General features: G+C 43.0%; 1 protein-coding gene and 1 long non-coding RNA gene across 2 annotated transcripts in view; one reads left to right on the top strand and one right to left on the bottom strand.

Moving 5' to 3' along the window:
• LOC142898699 (metabotropic glutamate receptor 4-like) overlaps nt 1–11,372 on the top strand; it is a 154,233-nt gene extending 142,861 nt beyond the window's left edge. The window contains exons 8-11 of the mRNA XM_076041800.1: nt 881–1,017; nt 2,020–2,955; nt 6,750–6,996; nt 9,952–11,372. Of these exons, the coding sequence (XP_075897915.1) occupies nt 881–1,017; nt 2,020–2,955; nt 6,750–6,996; nt 9,952–10,001 (1,370 nt within the window). The 3' untranslated portion in view covers nt 10,002–11,372. The remainder of the gene's footprint in view (nt 1–880; nt 1,018–2,019; nt 2,956–6,749; nt 6,997–9,951) is intronic.
• Nucleotides 10,686–13,999, bottom strand: LOC142898708 (uncharacterized). Its single transcript, XR_012928629.1, has 2 exons — nt 11,425–13,999; nt 10,686–11,385 (listed from the first exon to the last, which is right to left on the bottom strand). It is a non-coding gene; the product is annotated as an uncharacterized LOC142898708 (long non-coding RNA).
• Between the last annotated feature and the right edge of the window lie 1,396 nt (nt 14,000–15,395).

The raw sequence follows: 15,395 nt of genomic DNA on the forward strand, positions 1-15,395 counted from the left end.
AACCACGGTCAATACCTTGACCTAGGCATTAAGCAATGAATAATAAATAATAATATAATAATAATAATAAAAAAAATAGTAGAGACACAAATGCATTATTAATATAATGCTTGACATAGACAGTCAAGTATATAGTTCAAGTCTATTCCATAGATTAAATTTAATCTTGCCTCCGTTTCTCTTAGCGGAGAACTGACGATCGTGATGTAGAGTGCGCTCACTGTACATAACATCCAAATGTTGCCACGGGCAAACCAAAACAGTATTCAGCTTCAGCTTAACCATTTATTTTGTACTTTTCAACCCTTACTTCAAAATGTTAGAGAACTGCTGAGTATTAGGGGGAATGCAGTGAGGGGAGAAAAAGGCAAATTTGCAAGAGATGAGGACGCCATTAGCGGTCATCTCCTTCCAGGAGCTCCGCGGTGGGCTCTCGTCACTGAATCTGCACTACAATTTTATAACAAGCTGGGAGGCTGGAGAGGGGTCTGTAGGTTGGCACAGAAACAGGAGAGCGGCAGGGTGAGGCAGAAGCTCAGAGTGGTAATCAGAATCAGTGCTGTCATTCGTTAGCACTCGGAGTGGGGGACCTTGTGGATAACAAGCGCAGGGCAATGAGCAGAATGACGGAGTGTGAAATGACATGGGAACATGAACAGACAGCAGCCCTGGCCTTTCTCAAAGGACCCGGAACAACATGGCTGCCCACATCTATTTAGCTGCCATCATTAAATGCCACAATAGCGTCACCCTCCAAATCCCCTTGTTGCTTCACTGCCTCTCTGAGCATCATGCAATGCAATGGAAAAGTGTGAAAAAATATGAAGAAAATTGCCCAAGAAAAAATGCTTTTCTTTTTTTTTTTTCTTCTTCTCTTTAGGAATAGCGGGCACCCCTGTGGTCTTCAACATGAACGGCGACGCACCCGGCCGCTATGAAATCTACCAGTACCAGATCACCAACACCACCACAGAATACAAGATCATCGGCCACTGGACAGACCAGCTACACTTAGATGTATGAATATTTAATTTTTTTTCTAGTTATAACATATGTGCACCAAGTAAGGTATATGTCTGACATCGGGTATGGATTTGAAAAAAAAAACCAAAATGCATGTACTTCTCTCTTAATAGTCACCTCCTCTTGAACGCCATTACAGCACTAGCATTACCTCAATGCATGGAGTGGGTGAACCCATCCTTGTGTGGGATCAATGCGCCATGCTTGAATTTTGAGCTTTGTTGAGCATCGATCACATGAAGACCTTGAGCATTCCCTTTTTTGCAGACACACATACTCTCGGTGGGTTATTGAATTACTCAGCACATCGCGATGCTAAATTGCTGCTGTAAGCAAAAATAACTTGTACGCACCACCTGCATGGCAAAAGGACCTGGACGGAAGGAAAACTAAGGCAGCTGTGTGAAGGCTGGTTTGGCAGTTTGGATGCATCAGTTTACGTATAAATGTACCCATTTGTGTATGTTAAGTATATAGGTGATATTTAGGGTCATATTTTGTTTTGCTTACAGAATTCTCAGGTGTTCGTTAAAAAAAATCCCATTAAAGCAACATTGTAGGCGCTTAATACCGCACCGCTATGAGATTGCACTACCTCAGAGTGTGGCTCTATTGTCTTGTCTCCGGCAGGCACGGCAGTCTGTTGCAGTAATTAAACATTAAAAGGTGTTCACTGTTCAGTTATAAGTCGGTGAGCTTACTTCCTGATGACTTGATTATGTCGTTTCACATGATGCAAGCTCCATCGGGAGAACTGCTTATGTTTTTTAACTCGACCAGCATTGTCTGTGTGCACAATCTAATCTCCCAAGTGTTAATTGAATTGCCTCCTCATGCATGCCGTGCATTGTTAAGCATGTAACTTTTTTTCTTCTCAATATGTAGTAAATCTTGTTGACATCCCTGCTATAATGACTCCCAGAGTATTCAGCGTGCCTCTGCGATGTGTGAGAACAATGTTTGGCAATAATGTCTGCCCGTGTCTTGCGCCTCCAGACCAACGAGATGCAGTGGCCCGGCAGAACGCAGGAAGTCCCGTTGTCCATCTGCAGCCAACCTTGCCGTCCCGGGCAGCGCAAGAAGATCGTGAAGGGGATTCCGTGTTGCTGGCACTGCGAGAACTGCGATGGTTATCAGTATCAGGCGGACACGTACACGTGCAAAATGTGCCGCTTCGACCTTCGTCCCAACCAGAACCACACAGGGTGTGACCGAATTCCCATCGTCAAGCTGGAGTGGAGCTCACCGTGGGCGGTCATTCCCGTCCTCATTGCCGTCCTGGGCATCATGGCCACTCTGTTCGTGGTGGTCACCTTTGTGCGCTACAACGACACGCCTATTGTGAAGGCATCGGGCCGAGAGCTGAGTTACGTGCTGCTGACCGGCATCTTCCTGTGCTATGCCACGACGTTCCTCATGATCTCCACCCCCGACGTGTTTATTTGCTCCCTGCGGAGGATTTTCCTGGGCTTGGGGATGAGCATTAGCTACGCAGCGCTGCTCACGAAGACAAATCGGATCTACAGGATTTTTGAGCAGGGCAAGATGTCGGTCAGCGCTCCGCGGTTCATCTCCCCCGCCTCCCAGTTAGTCATCACGTTTAGTCTGATATCCCTGCAGCTCCTCGGAGTATGCATCTGGTTCGGTGTCGACCCATCGCAAGCCATCGTCGACTACGAGGACCAGCGCACGGCCAATCCCAAAATGTCCCGGGGCGTCCTGAAGTGCGACATATCGGACCTGTCCCTCATCTGCCTGCTGGGCTACAGCATGCTGCTGATGGTCACCTGCACAGTTTATGCCATCAAGACCAGAGGAGTCCCAGAGACGTTCAACGAGGCGAAGCCCATCGGCTTCACCATGTATACCACGTGCATCGTGTGGCTCGCCTTCATCCCCATCTTCTTCGGGACCTCGCAGTCGGCAGAAAAGGCAAGTGTGTCATTCAAAACATACCTGAGGTACAGAGTCGCCAGCCATCTTTCTGGAATGTCATGGCTCTTGTTTCTATCGTTAATTGTCATTACCCAACTTTAATACATTCATGAGGAGCAGCAGGGACACGTGTCAGATGAATTCATTTGGATGTGCTATGTGACATCTTTTCAATGCAAATTCAGTCCCATTTTACAAAAGGACCAGACCAACAAATGATGCCTGTTGTCTTGCACTGGTCTCTCGTGCTGGCACTATTCATCACGACATGATGGGCTTTGTGTTCCACTTTGGGGATTTGACTGGCCTCACAGTGAGGGTAATTCTTTCAACTCCGGTACATTCTCCAACATGCTTCCTCTCGTTCCGTTTTAATATGGGTGGCAGACTCAGTCTCAGTGGAGATAGCAGGTACCCATCCGGTGCTTATACATAGAAGACACAGGCTTTGTGAAGTAAGATTAAAACTACTCCAGCTGTTCATGCTTCTTGTTAATAGAAAGTCGACAGCAAATTACCGACTCCTACAAGCAATTACAGCTATCTCTGGCAATATAAGCATCGGCATGAGAGTACTGTGCAATACCAAACTGAGGCGATGCATCCACACTGTATAAAGCAAGGAAAAAGCATAAGCCAACGGGTCAGGTGGTATTTGAGTCATAGAAAGGATACCATGACTGTCAGGCACTTTTATACGACTATCTCGGGGTGGAAAAATTGTTCAATTTTGCCAATTATTCAAAGTCATGCCACATTTCACTTGAACTTTTGAAAAACAAACTCAGCCCCTTATGTTATTTATGCAGGGGAGAGGCAAAGGCAGCTTGGGCAGCTTAGTTCTGTCTCAAGGTTCCTGTCTCGTCCCCCAGACCGTGCCAATGGAGGTGATTGACAATCAGATCAGCTTGTCAGGGTGAATTTATGTCACCGCGGCCAATGGAAGTGGACAAAGGGTCTCGGCACCCCTCATAGAGTGACTCCTCACTGTACTTCAGAGGGGGAGCAATATTGTTCTGAACTCAACCCCAGGCCACATGTAATCTCCTCAAGAGATTACAACACTCCCCTCCATCAGCAGGGAATGCTCCCTCTCTGCTCTCACGATGATGGAATACAATGCCCTATCACTTCCATTTTGTCCTGATATCCTTTTCCTTAACGGATGTGCTTCAGGGGTTTAATTTGTGCAGAGCCTTTAATACTTAACTTGTCAATATGTATCAAGGTCACCATAAAACGTGATGACAGGTGAATTTATAAAGTCACATTGTGTTTTTTTTGTTTTTTACACTTTACTAGTAACCTCCAACCCTTAAGTGTGTAAAGAGTCACTCAGCTCAATACCTTTAAAACCTTTAAAATTCTAAAGAGGAGGCAAGAAAAATTTGCATTTCTATAAAACCTTTTAAGGTGCATTAAGAGAAAATTGTGTAGGCGGCATAATTTGAATTTACCAATACCAATTTGCATTTAAGTTGGTGCACTCGTTTAAGAGTCAATGGGCATGTTTCTTTACTTTGTTTTTTTGGAGCCAAAGTAACTGACATAGTGAACATTTAGCTCACATGACCTATGTGGCTTGCGTCTTTCCATAGGTTTCCTGAACAAGCAGGGAAACATGCCCGTTGGCATTATCACATCTGTCTGGACGGATGAGGAGGACAAAGTGTACCTCGGTGTCATTTGCAAAATAATTGTAACGCCAAAGATATATAATCAAACATATACATTTTAGTAACACGGAAACATTTTTAACAAAGAAATGTTAAATTTGACATTTACAGAAATCTTGGGCAGCTGTGTTGCCCCTAAGGCCTTATGAAGTGATAAAAATAAATGACGCGCGCTCCGGAAGATGATAGATGTCGTATAGGCTTACATACAAACAACATAATTCATAACCACATGAGGGGGAAACCTAATTCATAACCCTAAACATCCCTGTGTTTTAGCAGCCCGAGGGGCTATTCCAATGCCAAACGACTCAGTCATTTGTGATGTCTTAACATGTAATGTCAGAGGAAACCTCGGGCGCATCTGTCTGAAAGATGTCTGCCAGCTGCGAAACAGCTCCACACTCTTTGCCTTCTACGCTGTGCTCATCAACCTCAGAGGACCTCCACCATCACGTCTCAGAGACATTGTATTTTTCCTTGCCTTCTTTTTTGCCTTTTTATATTATTTTATGACTTGCGAATATTTTCAAAGCGCAGCAGTGTAAAGTGATCTGGAGACGGCTTTAAAAGTAAAGTTAAAAACTGACTTTTTTGCAGATTCTTTTTCTTTTATTTGAATTCCTCATACGGAATAACACCACCGCAGTGCGCTGTTATTCCAATCTAATGCCATTTACGCATGAGTAATGCAAACACATGGGAGTTAACCTATTTTAATCCCACAGCGCCTGCAGGAACTTGCGACTCTGGTACTGATGTATTAAAGGTGGGCTACGTCTGGGTTCTGAATCGGAATAAATAAATTACTTGCAGGCATTTTTTTTTTTTTAATATGCTATAGGATGTTCTTGTTCACTCCACACTTGCTGCCTGTAGCTGTACTGTTTATCTGCTGCCCAGCTGTGTGTTGCAGCTGTCACCAGCGGCAGACAGCACACAATCCGCACGCCGCTGTCTAAAACCTCAAGGCGGAAACATCCCGTATGCAGGCAGCACAGGAGGGCACTTCTATCAGTTAGAATAACAAACACCCCAGTGGAAGCGAAGCTCAGGAGTGATGAACGTACATAAGGGCCAGCCGTTATAGTCGACATTTTGCAGATTGGTGCGAATCATTATATTCCCCGATAATGAAATGTGGTATTTCAGGAATGACTCATTTGGCACTTTTCTGCAAAATTGTAGCAATTTAGAGATTTGTGCTTTTTCTCGACAGACAGAGACTTTTTCCAGGAACATAAGAGATTAAACTCATACTATATACTGGTGTCTAGCCAAGGACAGTTGTTGCCGCTATTTTCTCTAATTGATGTTCAAAAACATCTTCAAACTATTTAAGTTCTGTTCAAAACAAACGTCAAATCATTTTGCTCCTGTTGTGAATGTCTTCCCTTTTTCACGTGTCCTCAGATCATTGGAGGTAACAGTTTGGTTTAGTTTGCCAACCGAATGCAAATCTGTTGTGATTCATTTTCCCACAATAATGTCTTTCGTGCTCATGTATATACAAAGATGTTTCTTAGGCATTCAGCTGTTTAGTATGACCAACCAAGTTAGACGTAATGACTCTTGGATCCTGAATACCAGCAATTTCCAGCAACCTAAATATTTCCTTTTGTGCCTTGTTTTTGTTTTGTTTGTTTTCTTCTCTTTTACCTGTTACGATCTGTTCATAGAGCTCTGCTGTTTACCGTGCGCCATTTGGCCTGGCAATGCCCTTCAGGCCATTGTGATTAGATGGAATTACAAAATAAATGACACAGCCCACTAGGAAATGATTGATTCTTATCAATTGTCGGACAGAATATATCGCCAGGCCCTCCAGCAGATAAGAGCAATAGAAGTCACTGTGACTACGTGATGTTGTCATTGATGTTTCAGTTGACTGTTTCATACATAAGCACCAACCTCGACAACATGTAGAGTTTTTGTTTGTTTTTTAGAATAATGGAGTCAGTGTCCTAAATGTAGAATTACAGAAATGATAGAGATACATCTTTGCTTTGATTAATATGTTCTCTAATGCATTGAATATAAACAGTGTAACCCGAACATCAACACATGCAGCTTCAACAAGTTGTTTTCCGTCTCCTGATCTCCTTCACCAAACAGATGTACATCCAGACCACAACCTTGACCATCTCCGTGAGCCTGAGCGCGTCCGTCTCTCTGGGAATGCTCTACATGCCCAAAGTGTACGTGGTGCTCTTTCATCCGGAGCAGAACGTGCCCAAGCGCAAGCGCAGCCTGAAGGCTGTGGTCACCGCAGCCACCATGTCCAACAAGTTCAACCCAAAAGGTGGCCTGAGGCCCAACGGAGAGGCAAAATCTGAGCTCTGTGAAAGTCTGGAAACACAAGGTTGGTATCACAACGGGTTGAGGAGTCACTGGAGCGGATAAAAAGTTTTCCTCAGGGCAGCAAGTTGATTTTAGGACAATAGTTTGGCTCTTTTATTCACATGACAACATTTTCTTCATAAGCGTTGTTGATAATATTAGGAAAACTGATTGAAGGGACAAACAGCCTGGCCCTAAGCTGCCTGACTGCTATCTGGAAAAGATACCACGCAATACTGTCACTATATACAGTATTTCTTCACATGTCTATAAGCCAATGCAGAAAATAAAAGAAAAAGAACAAGCATAAGTGATTGGATGAGGGAGAAAGTCACTTGTGTTTTTCATCAGGAGAAGGCTGCAATTTAGATCAGCCGGCTGGAAGGGTAGCTCCATTCTGACAAACTCTGGCGCCGCACTGGATTTGCGAACCGGGAGGTGTGACACGATGCCCACGCCAGTCTGATTTTGAAAGGGACAAAAGTGACGGGTGGCTGAGTGTTAGCAAGGAACGGAGAATATTCCAATCACCCGGATACAGTGTAGGCAGTCCATGTGTGGGGGCCGGATTAAAACCCAAGCAGGCAGGCCAACGTGTTCCGATTACTGAAGGTCTTGATTTTACACCCTGACAGGCTGAGCCGCGCTGTGGCAGCACGTGTATTAGGGCTAAAAAGCTCACGCCCACGCTCGCATGTACGCTCATCACCTCCGAGAAAGAAGTGTTATATCTTATCCAATTATGGAGCCCACATCTCCGGTGTTGATTCTCACCCTGTGCATGTACTGTGAATCTAACAAGTGCCTCTTGTGCTTATGTGTCAGACTGTGTTGAGGGAGGGGAGCCTTGTGAGGGACTATAGACTCTCAGGTAACCTAATTATGAGACATTGACTTTGGCCAACTTTTTTTTCCCTCCCCCCCTTTTTTGTGGTTGCATATTTTTTTCTTTTGCTCATGTTCAGTGGAGCACTTGCACCTGCCGTTACTATGCACAAACCTCCCTGGCTGCACACCCTGGCCATGACACGCACCGGTGCACGCCCCTCAAAAAAAATACCACCCTTGAGCAACAGACACTAACTTGGACAAGCAATTGTTTTTTTGTGTGTGTGTGTGTGTGTGTGTGTGTGTGTGTGCGTTTCTCTAAAGTGGCCAATCACCATGGTAAAGCCTATTAACGTCGGAAGATGACACCACTCTGGCCGAGTGCAGCAGACAAGCGATAGCCACGTGTCCCCTGTAATTTGTCCCCCCCCCCTCCCACATTTGACAAAAGAAGGAATTTGCTGTAATGGGACAATAACAACAATACGAGTGAACAGGAAAAAGACAGATGGCTCTGCCAGCCCCAATTCTTTCTGGACCATCTATTCTTTATCTTGGCCTTGCAGCTCATAAATATTCAAATAAGGTTCATTTATCAGTGTTTCTCTTGCAGGCGATGCCTCGGATGAAGTGGCGGGAATCACGCCCACCATTCACGTACAGGCACACATATATGTGCATATACACTACCAGTCAGAATTTTGGACACACCTTTTCATGCAAGGACTTTTCTTTATCTTTACTCCTTTCTACATTGTTTACTATATAAAACCATATATGTTTCATTCATTCACTGTTTTGATCCCTTCAGTGAGAATCTGTATAAATAGTCATTAAAATGAAAGAAAAATGATCAAATGAGAAGGAGTACCCAAACTTTTGACTGGTAGTGTATGTACACACACATGCGCGCTCACACCCAACAAGCTTTTCATCACTTTCGCCCCAACTCTCTTCGCTGTCTTCTGATTGGATTTTATTCCCCCCTGACATATTCAGTCAGCCAAGTCTGCTGTGGGCAGATTGGCAGATTGGTGGTGCAATTACTGGCAGAAAGCATGCAGGCGCCTGATCCCCACTTTTTAAACAGTGACACACGCGTTAAGGGAGACACTGTGTGTTCGCTGCACGCACGTACCGTCCGGTATCGCAGACACGTCTCACCGGCGTTTGTCAGGTTATCACAGTGGTCTGCCCGGCAGCAGTCCATCGTCCATGTGTTATTTATCGAAAATCCCATGAAACACAAAACAGACATGAGAAGTATGATGAGTATTGACACTGGGGGCGAGTCACACCACATTCCCCTAAGAGCACTTGACGTCTAGTACGAAGAGCGGGTTTGAATGGTCGCCCGCTCACTGACTGGCTGCATGCGTTGCTTGGTGCACAGAGGAATCTCAGGTCTCTGCATGCAGGTGAGAGACCTGCAACTTGAGAATCACTTTATGCATTTGAGACCCTTCTTGTTCTGGCAGACTCGCCTCACGTCCTTATTTGGATGTGATGCCCACTGCATTAGCTCCTTATATGCATCACTGCCTTTATCAACAGGGAACACGTTTTGATTGTGTTGCTTGTGTTAAATTGGGCTGATAATGTTTTTAAGTCAAAAAAATGTTGATTTTTTTTTTTATTGCATTTAACTGATTTATAATTCATTTATTTTTCATTAATGCATACATGTCAGGTGTTTTCTATCTATTTGTGGGAAAGAAATATTCTTTCATTGGGATATTTGCCTAATTGACCAATCTAACATATATATAAAGGAAGTAGCTGACTAATTGACAATTACATAGCTTTTCCATATATTACAGATTACAGATCCACATTTTCATATTTAACTCTTTTTTTCAATCCTTGATTTCAAAGGTAGCCCCTTGAGATAGACCGGTTAATTTTCAAAGGCATCTAAGTCCAGGTTTCAGACACATTTCAACCACATTTCAAACAACAACAACATCAGATGAGCCACAGTGTTATCTGTACAACACTGCTGAAACACGATGATCATGGCACGTGCAGTTGACTGAATTTACATGAAAGTGGGTTCTTTGCTCTGCCAGCCGTCCATTTTACACCTGTTCGTATCTCCCCGACTGTGTTTTTAACGCTCTCCTCTTCTACCCCTCTGCCGCCCTTGCAGCGCTGGCCTCCAAGCAGACTTACATAAGCTACAGCAACCACGCCATCTAAGCCAGAGAGACAAACCCTGGGAGTGAAGTGAGGGCCGGCCTGAGGAAATATCACCTGATTCTGAGTGGGGGGGGGAACGGGGGGGCGGGGGGGACACTGGACAACTTCAGGCTGCTCCAGCAGAGAGAGGGCTGGGGGTGGAAAGAAGGGAATTTGTCGCTCCACAAACAGAGAGGATGTCATATTTTTGGAACAGATTCAGGGATCACGGCTCGAGCGGCCAGCGTACGAGGAATAAGCAGTTTTAGAGAAAGGAGACTGGAGACGAAAGGGAGATTGGACAATTAATTTTCCTCTTCCCACCCTTTCTGAGAGATGTGCGAGTGCGAGCGTCGGTGTTTCCAGATGCAGGCTGAGTGAAGCACCTGGAACCTACAGTATGTTTCCCTTCTGAAGTGTACAGCACACAACCGTAGCGTTGGCTGCGGCTCAGTCTGTCGTCTTATTCTAACAGGAATGGGGGAGAGAGAGAAAAAAAAATGTGTTCCGTTTTTGCTCCAGACAAACACCGTAAAAAGATGAATCTGTATAGAGATATAGTCATTATTTTTGTTTACTTGTTTTGGGGTTGACAGCAGCAGTGCTCTGCAAACTGCCTTACAACAGTACATTCAGTATCCTACATATCGAAAAAAAAAAAAGAAAAAACACCGGAATATGACGCAACAGGTCGCCCTCGGGTTGTTGTTTTTTTTGTTTTTCTTTTCTATGACAAAAAAAAATGTGTGTGTTTCATGAAAATGGTGATGCCGTCCGCTTGGCAGACCTAGTGTACAGTCCCAGAGCATGCTTGTGGGAGCATCACGTGTACTGTGCTGTGTCGTCGACGTCTATGGAATGCAACATTTGTCATGGTTGTCATTCACAGTGGAGATGTCATTTTGGATCATTACCCGCTGAGTAACCCTCTGCCGAGCAAAGACTATTTCTGCAGATACTCGAGGAGCAAAGCTAAAAACGAATCGTCATGTGCGACTATCTCACGATGCACGCCGCCAGTGTCAGGCAGGGGTTCCAAAACCCACATTTGTTGATTTATTGGCCCTTATCTATCAACCTTTGTAATTAGAAGCAGACGTGTGGACCTTTGCAAGAGTGTGTGATATTTTTAAGATGAGTTACAACTTCCACAACAGTCTGTTATTTCAATACTGTACCATTGTTCAGGTTCAAAGCTAATCTATCGATAAGCCACAGAAAAAGCCTGCTTTTCATCTCGACTGAAAAGACAAAAGAAACAGGTACTCAAAGTGCAAAATGTGAGTATAACAGCAGCAAATGTTTCAGTCTTGTTTCAAGACGGAGACAGAGAGGATGTGACTTGTTGTGATTGAACAAACTCCAGAGGATGATAATTAGTTACAACCAATACTACACGCAGGACCTTGTTGTTCTATGTGACTTATCTGCCTTCTGTTCTTACTTAGTTGTATTGCCAGCAATACACATCTTCAAAATTGGCTAGGATTGCTCTGTAGAGTATTGCCGTGCAACATGACTTAAATTGTGTTTTTGTGTTGGTCTCTTGTTGTCACAAGGTGAAAAGGGCAAAGATAAGATGTAACATGCAGGTCTACATAAAAACACTAATATGCAACTGAAGGAATAAGAGCCATGCTGGCCTCTGAGGGTTGGTGAGTGAACTGAAGCCAATTACAAGCAAGACAAGTGTTTCATTAAAGGGATGGGAACAGCCATCTGCTTCCAGACTGAACAAGTTTGGTTGAAGGTTTATGTGCCCACAACTTGGTTTGAAATCAAACACATTAGATTCAACCAGATTCAAGGTGGGTAAGACCGGAACCAGAACTGATCAGAAGTGAAATTAGACTTACTTGGATGGAAACACCATGGCGATTGTCGTCAGATTTTGGATAGTCCCCTTTAATGTCGGTAACACTGGAGCTGCCTGGGGTTTGGGGTCTCTTCCTGAAGATTCATTCTGATGCTGCAGTAGAAAATAAAATAAAAACATTTTCTTAGAAGTGTTTTGAGTGCAGCGGAAATAGCTGTTTCTTGCTTATATGTTTTGTTTTGTTTTGTTTTTACCCTTTTTCCTTCAGGAAAGACATTTTGAGGCTTTGGAAGGCGATTTCCGGGGAACCAGTACGCCCATGCAGCTATTGAGAATGATGAGCAAGAAAGTTTCATGCCCAGTGGCATCTAACAGTGTTTAAAGTTATTTGGAAGGACGACGTGTCTTTTTTGAAGAGGTTTCTCTTTTCTGTTTATCTTAACTTTAGCCACCAAGTTCGTGAGACTCCTTTAATATTCCCATATTGTGGGTCACACAGGGACAAAGCCATTATTCACAGTTTTGATACTTTGAAACACTGGACTATTTATCCCTGTAGACCCCACGGGAAAAAAAAAAAATAGGATGGATGGATGGAAATTCAAATTCAAAATACAATCCAATTTTATTTTCCAACAACAGCAGTGTCTCTGTCTGTCTTTTCAGCGACCATGCAAAAAAAAAAAAAGACATTGAAAAAGTATCTATCATTACCTCCTCTGCTCACTATACTTTTCAGAAATCAAGTGCTAAAGAGTATTTGTCCAATCTATGATGTCACAAGGGGAACTGACAACTCTCCCTTGTGACTACAGCCCCAGACAGATGTTCCTCCTGATTGCTTTGTGGCTTCATCATGCAGACAAATGTTTGGTTTCAGGGACATCTGGAGTGTTTTTCTGCTTCTGATGTCAAAAAAAAAAAAACAAACCTATAAAAAATATGCATAACAAGGGAGCTTTGCGTTTAATGTAGAACCAGTAGGAGTACGACACTAAGAAGGCATTCTAATACATGATTAACTATCAGCTCAGTGATTTTAAGTACTATCTAAGTTCAACAAGTTCATCAGCAAGCCATGCTGAGAACGAATCCTGGATAGAAATATTGTGGAATTCCTTGACGCAGCTAATCTGATACCCGATGACAACCGATCTCAAACTAGAATGGCGTTTCGAAAAAGAAAGAAAACCAGTTTCAATTCAGCCTTGCACTTCTGCATTGCAGTCAAATTAACAAAGTTCCGCGACAACCGATATTTTCACTTTTTTTATTTTTTTTCTACATTTCAATTTTCTGAGTGTTTGATAAATAAGGGCCAGTGCCTTCATTGCGTGCCTCATATCCATTAAACCACTTCTGCCGCTCTGTGTGGATGCTCAAGGCGTGTGTTTTGTGTTGCATCCTTCTTGTTCAAAAATGACGACGACCTGTATAATTTATAGCAGTGTGTGTCTTTCTGTGTGTGTGTGTGTGTGTGTGTGTGTGTGTGTGTGTGTGTGTGTGTGTGTGCGCGCGCGCGCGCTCGTGCCTGTGAGAGTTCCATTGTCGTTCCCCCGTCTGCAAACTATTTGTCATGAACAACGGTGACTCTGGAGTTTGTCTCATTACAATGTTATCCTCAGAAATGCAAAAATATATATGTTGCATGTCAGAACTCATGGGAAAAAAAATATTATGTGAACGAACAATTTGACGTAAAAAGTGTCAAGTCCAGAAGGAAAACTACTGCAGAGGGTTCTTACAAAATAAAGAAGCAAATAAAAAAAATATTTTGGTTGAATTGATTATTCTCCGAGCTCCCGGGTACAAGGGGAGGAGTTGAGAGTGTTGCTGCAAATGTTGGTTTCTCATCTTTTGATCAAGTATTGTTTGTGGGATTGTTTGTGTTTGTGAGCTTTTTCTGCCACCACCTCCTCTCCCCCAACCCTGTTTGATTTGGCTAAAAACACTTTTTCTGTGTTACAAAATAGAAAATATGTAAGTGCTGACTGAAATTAAATGGCAAGTAATGTACGTATTCAATTGGATTGATCATGTCTGCTTTATGTACCGAATTATTTAAAAAAAAAAAAAAAAAAAAAAGAAATATGAAAAAAGATTTACAGTGCCTGGATATTTATGAATCATCTATAGAGAAAAAAATAAAAATGTGTAGAGCATGTTCATTTTTATACAAGATGTTTCTAATAAAAAGATGGTTTTGCTAATGCTGTGGTTGCTTTCATTTGCATTGCTATATGAACATATCCACCCACGACAACAAGCACAGTCAAAAGAGCATTTTCAAGATTTGATAATCATTCATCCATCTTGCTAACTTCCAATCAAAAGCATTTTCAGTTAATCTAAAAATTCCAGTGAGCATCCTTTTGGTTGCGACAGAGGCAGGAAGCAACTGCCATTTACTGCCATTGGATACCACAGAAGAAGACAAAGTGAACAGCAGAAATGACAGTGAACCTTCGTGCTCTTAATATAGCTAATCAGGAAATAAATAAAGTTCTTCTGAATCTGAAAGAGAGACAAAAGTGAAGGCTTCTCTGAGTCGAAGAAATTATTTTGCTTTTTCCTGACTGGTTGATCACAAGCTCACTGCTGCTTGCCACGGGACGTGCGCTTCTGTCTTATATCACCACTCCCATTAATATAAAGCTACTGCTAAAATGGTTCAACTGGTATTTAGAAAAATGGGACGGTCCGCTCTGTGACCAAGGCAAGCAGGGCTGTGTAGAAACTGTGAGGTGACATTAGTGGAAACTTGCTGTGTACAATGACAATAAAGACAGCCAGCTTAATTCATTGAACTTGGCTGTGTTGTGATGTTGTGAGATATGTTACCTGAGAGCCCTTGACCTGAGAGTTGAGCTTCGGAGGTGCCGCGACCTGTCGGCATCAAAGGTTTTCACTGGATATAATTAAAGAAAACCTACCACAACTCCATCATTGGTATCTTAGTGGGAAAACAAATTGCAAACACGGACTTGGAGCAAAAGCAACAGAAGAATCCTTATCAATCCATTATGTCTTTTTATCAACAAGGTACAACACAAACATGTTTTCTGATTTTCGTCCAAAAGCGCTTTTGTAGAACATATTCTCCAAGGGGCACCACTGACCATTAAGAGCTTCCCAGACACACAGGGTCACAAATGAGCATCTGATTAAGTCAGCCACAGTCAGCGCTGACAGGCGACACACGAAGCATGTCATCCCATTTGAATTATGCACTGCATAAGCTGAGGCTCATACATGAATCATGTTCCCTTTACCATGGAAAGACAGATTTATAAGCCTATTCTTTTATCATGCTGATGGCATTCAAAAGAGTGATGGCGTTAGAATGGCTGAATTCTTTTTCTCGATTGCCCGAGAAAACAAACTGAAACCACAACCATGAGGCGTCATTTTGGCTCTTTGTATTCTCCGTTGGTTTTGCTCTCTGATATTATTTTACTGCACAACAGAAAGTCAGTCAGCCACTGCTTCAATGAATCATGCACGCCTCTTTGGCAGAACTCTTTAATAGATTTTTAATTGCACGAGATAATAAGCCTCCTTCAGTGATGGGATTTGTGTCCCCCAACTGGTTCATAGGA

This window comes from Nelusetta ayraudi, unplaced genomic scaffold (genome assembly GCF_046127955.1).
Source record: "Nelusetta ayraudi isolate G7.1 ecotype Tasmania unplaced genomic scaffold, CSIRO-AGI_Nayr_v1 ptg000070l, whole genome shotgun sequence".
NCBI classification, from domain to species: Eukaryota; Metazoa; Chordata; class Actinopteri; order Tetraodontiformes; family Monacanthidae; genus Nelusetta; species Nelusetta ayraudi.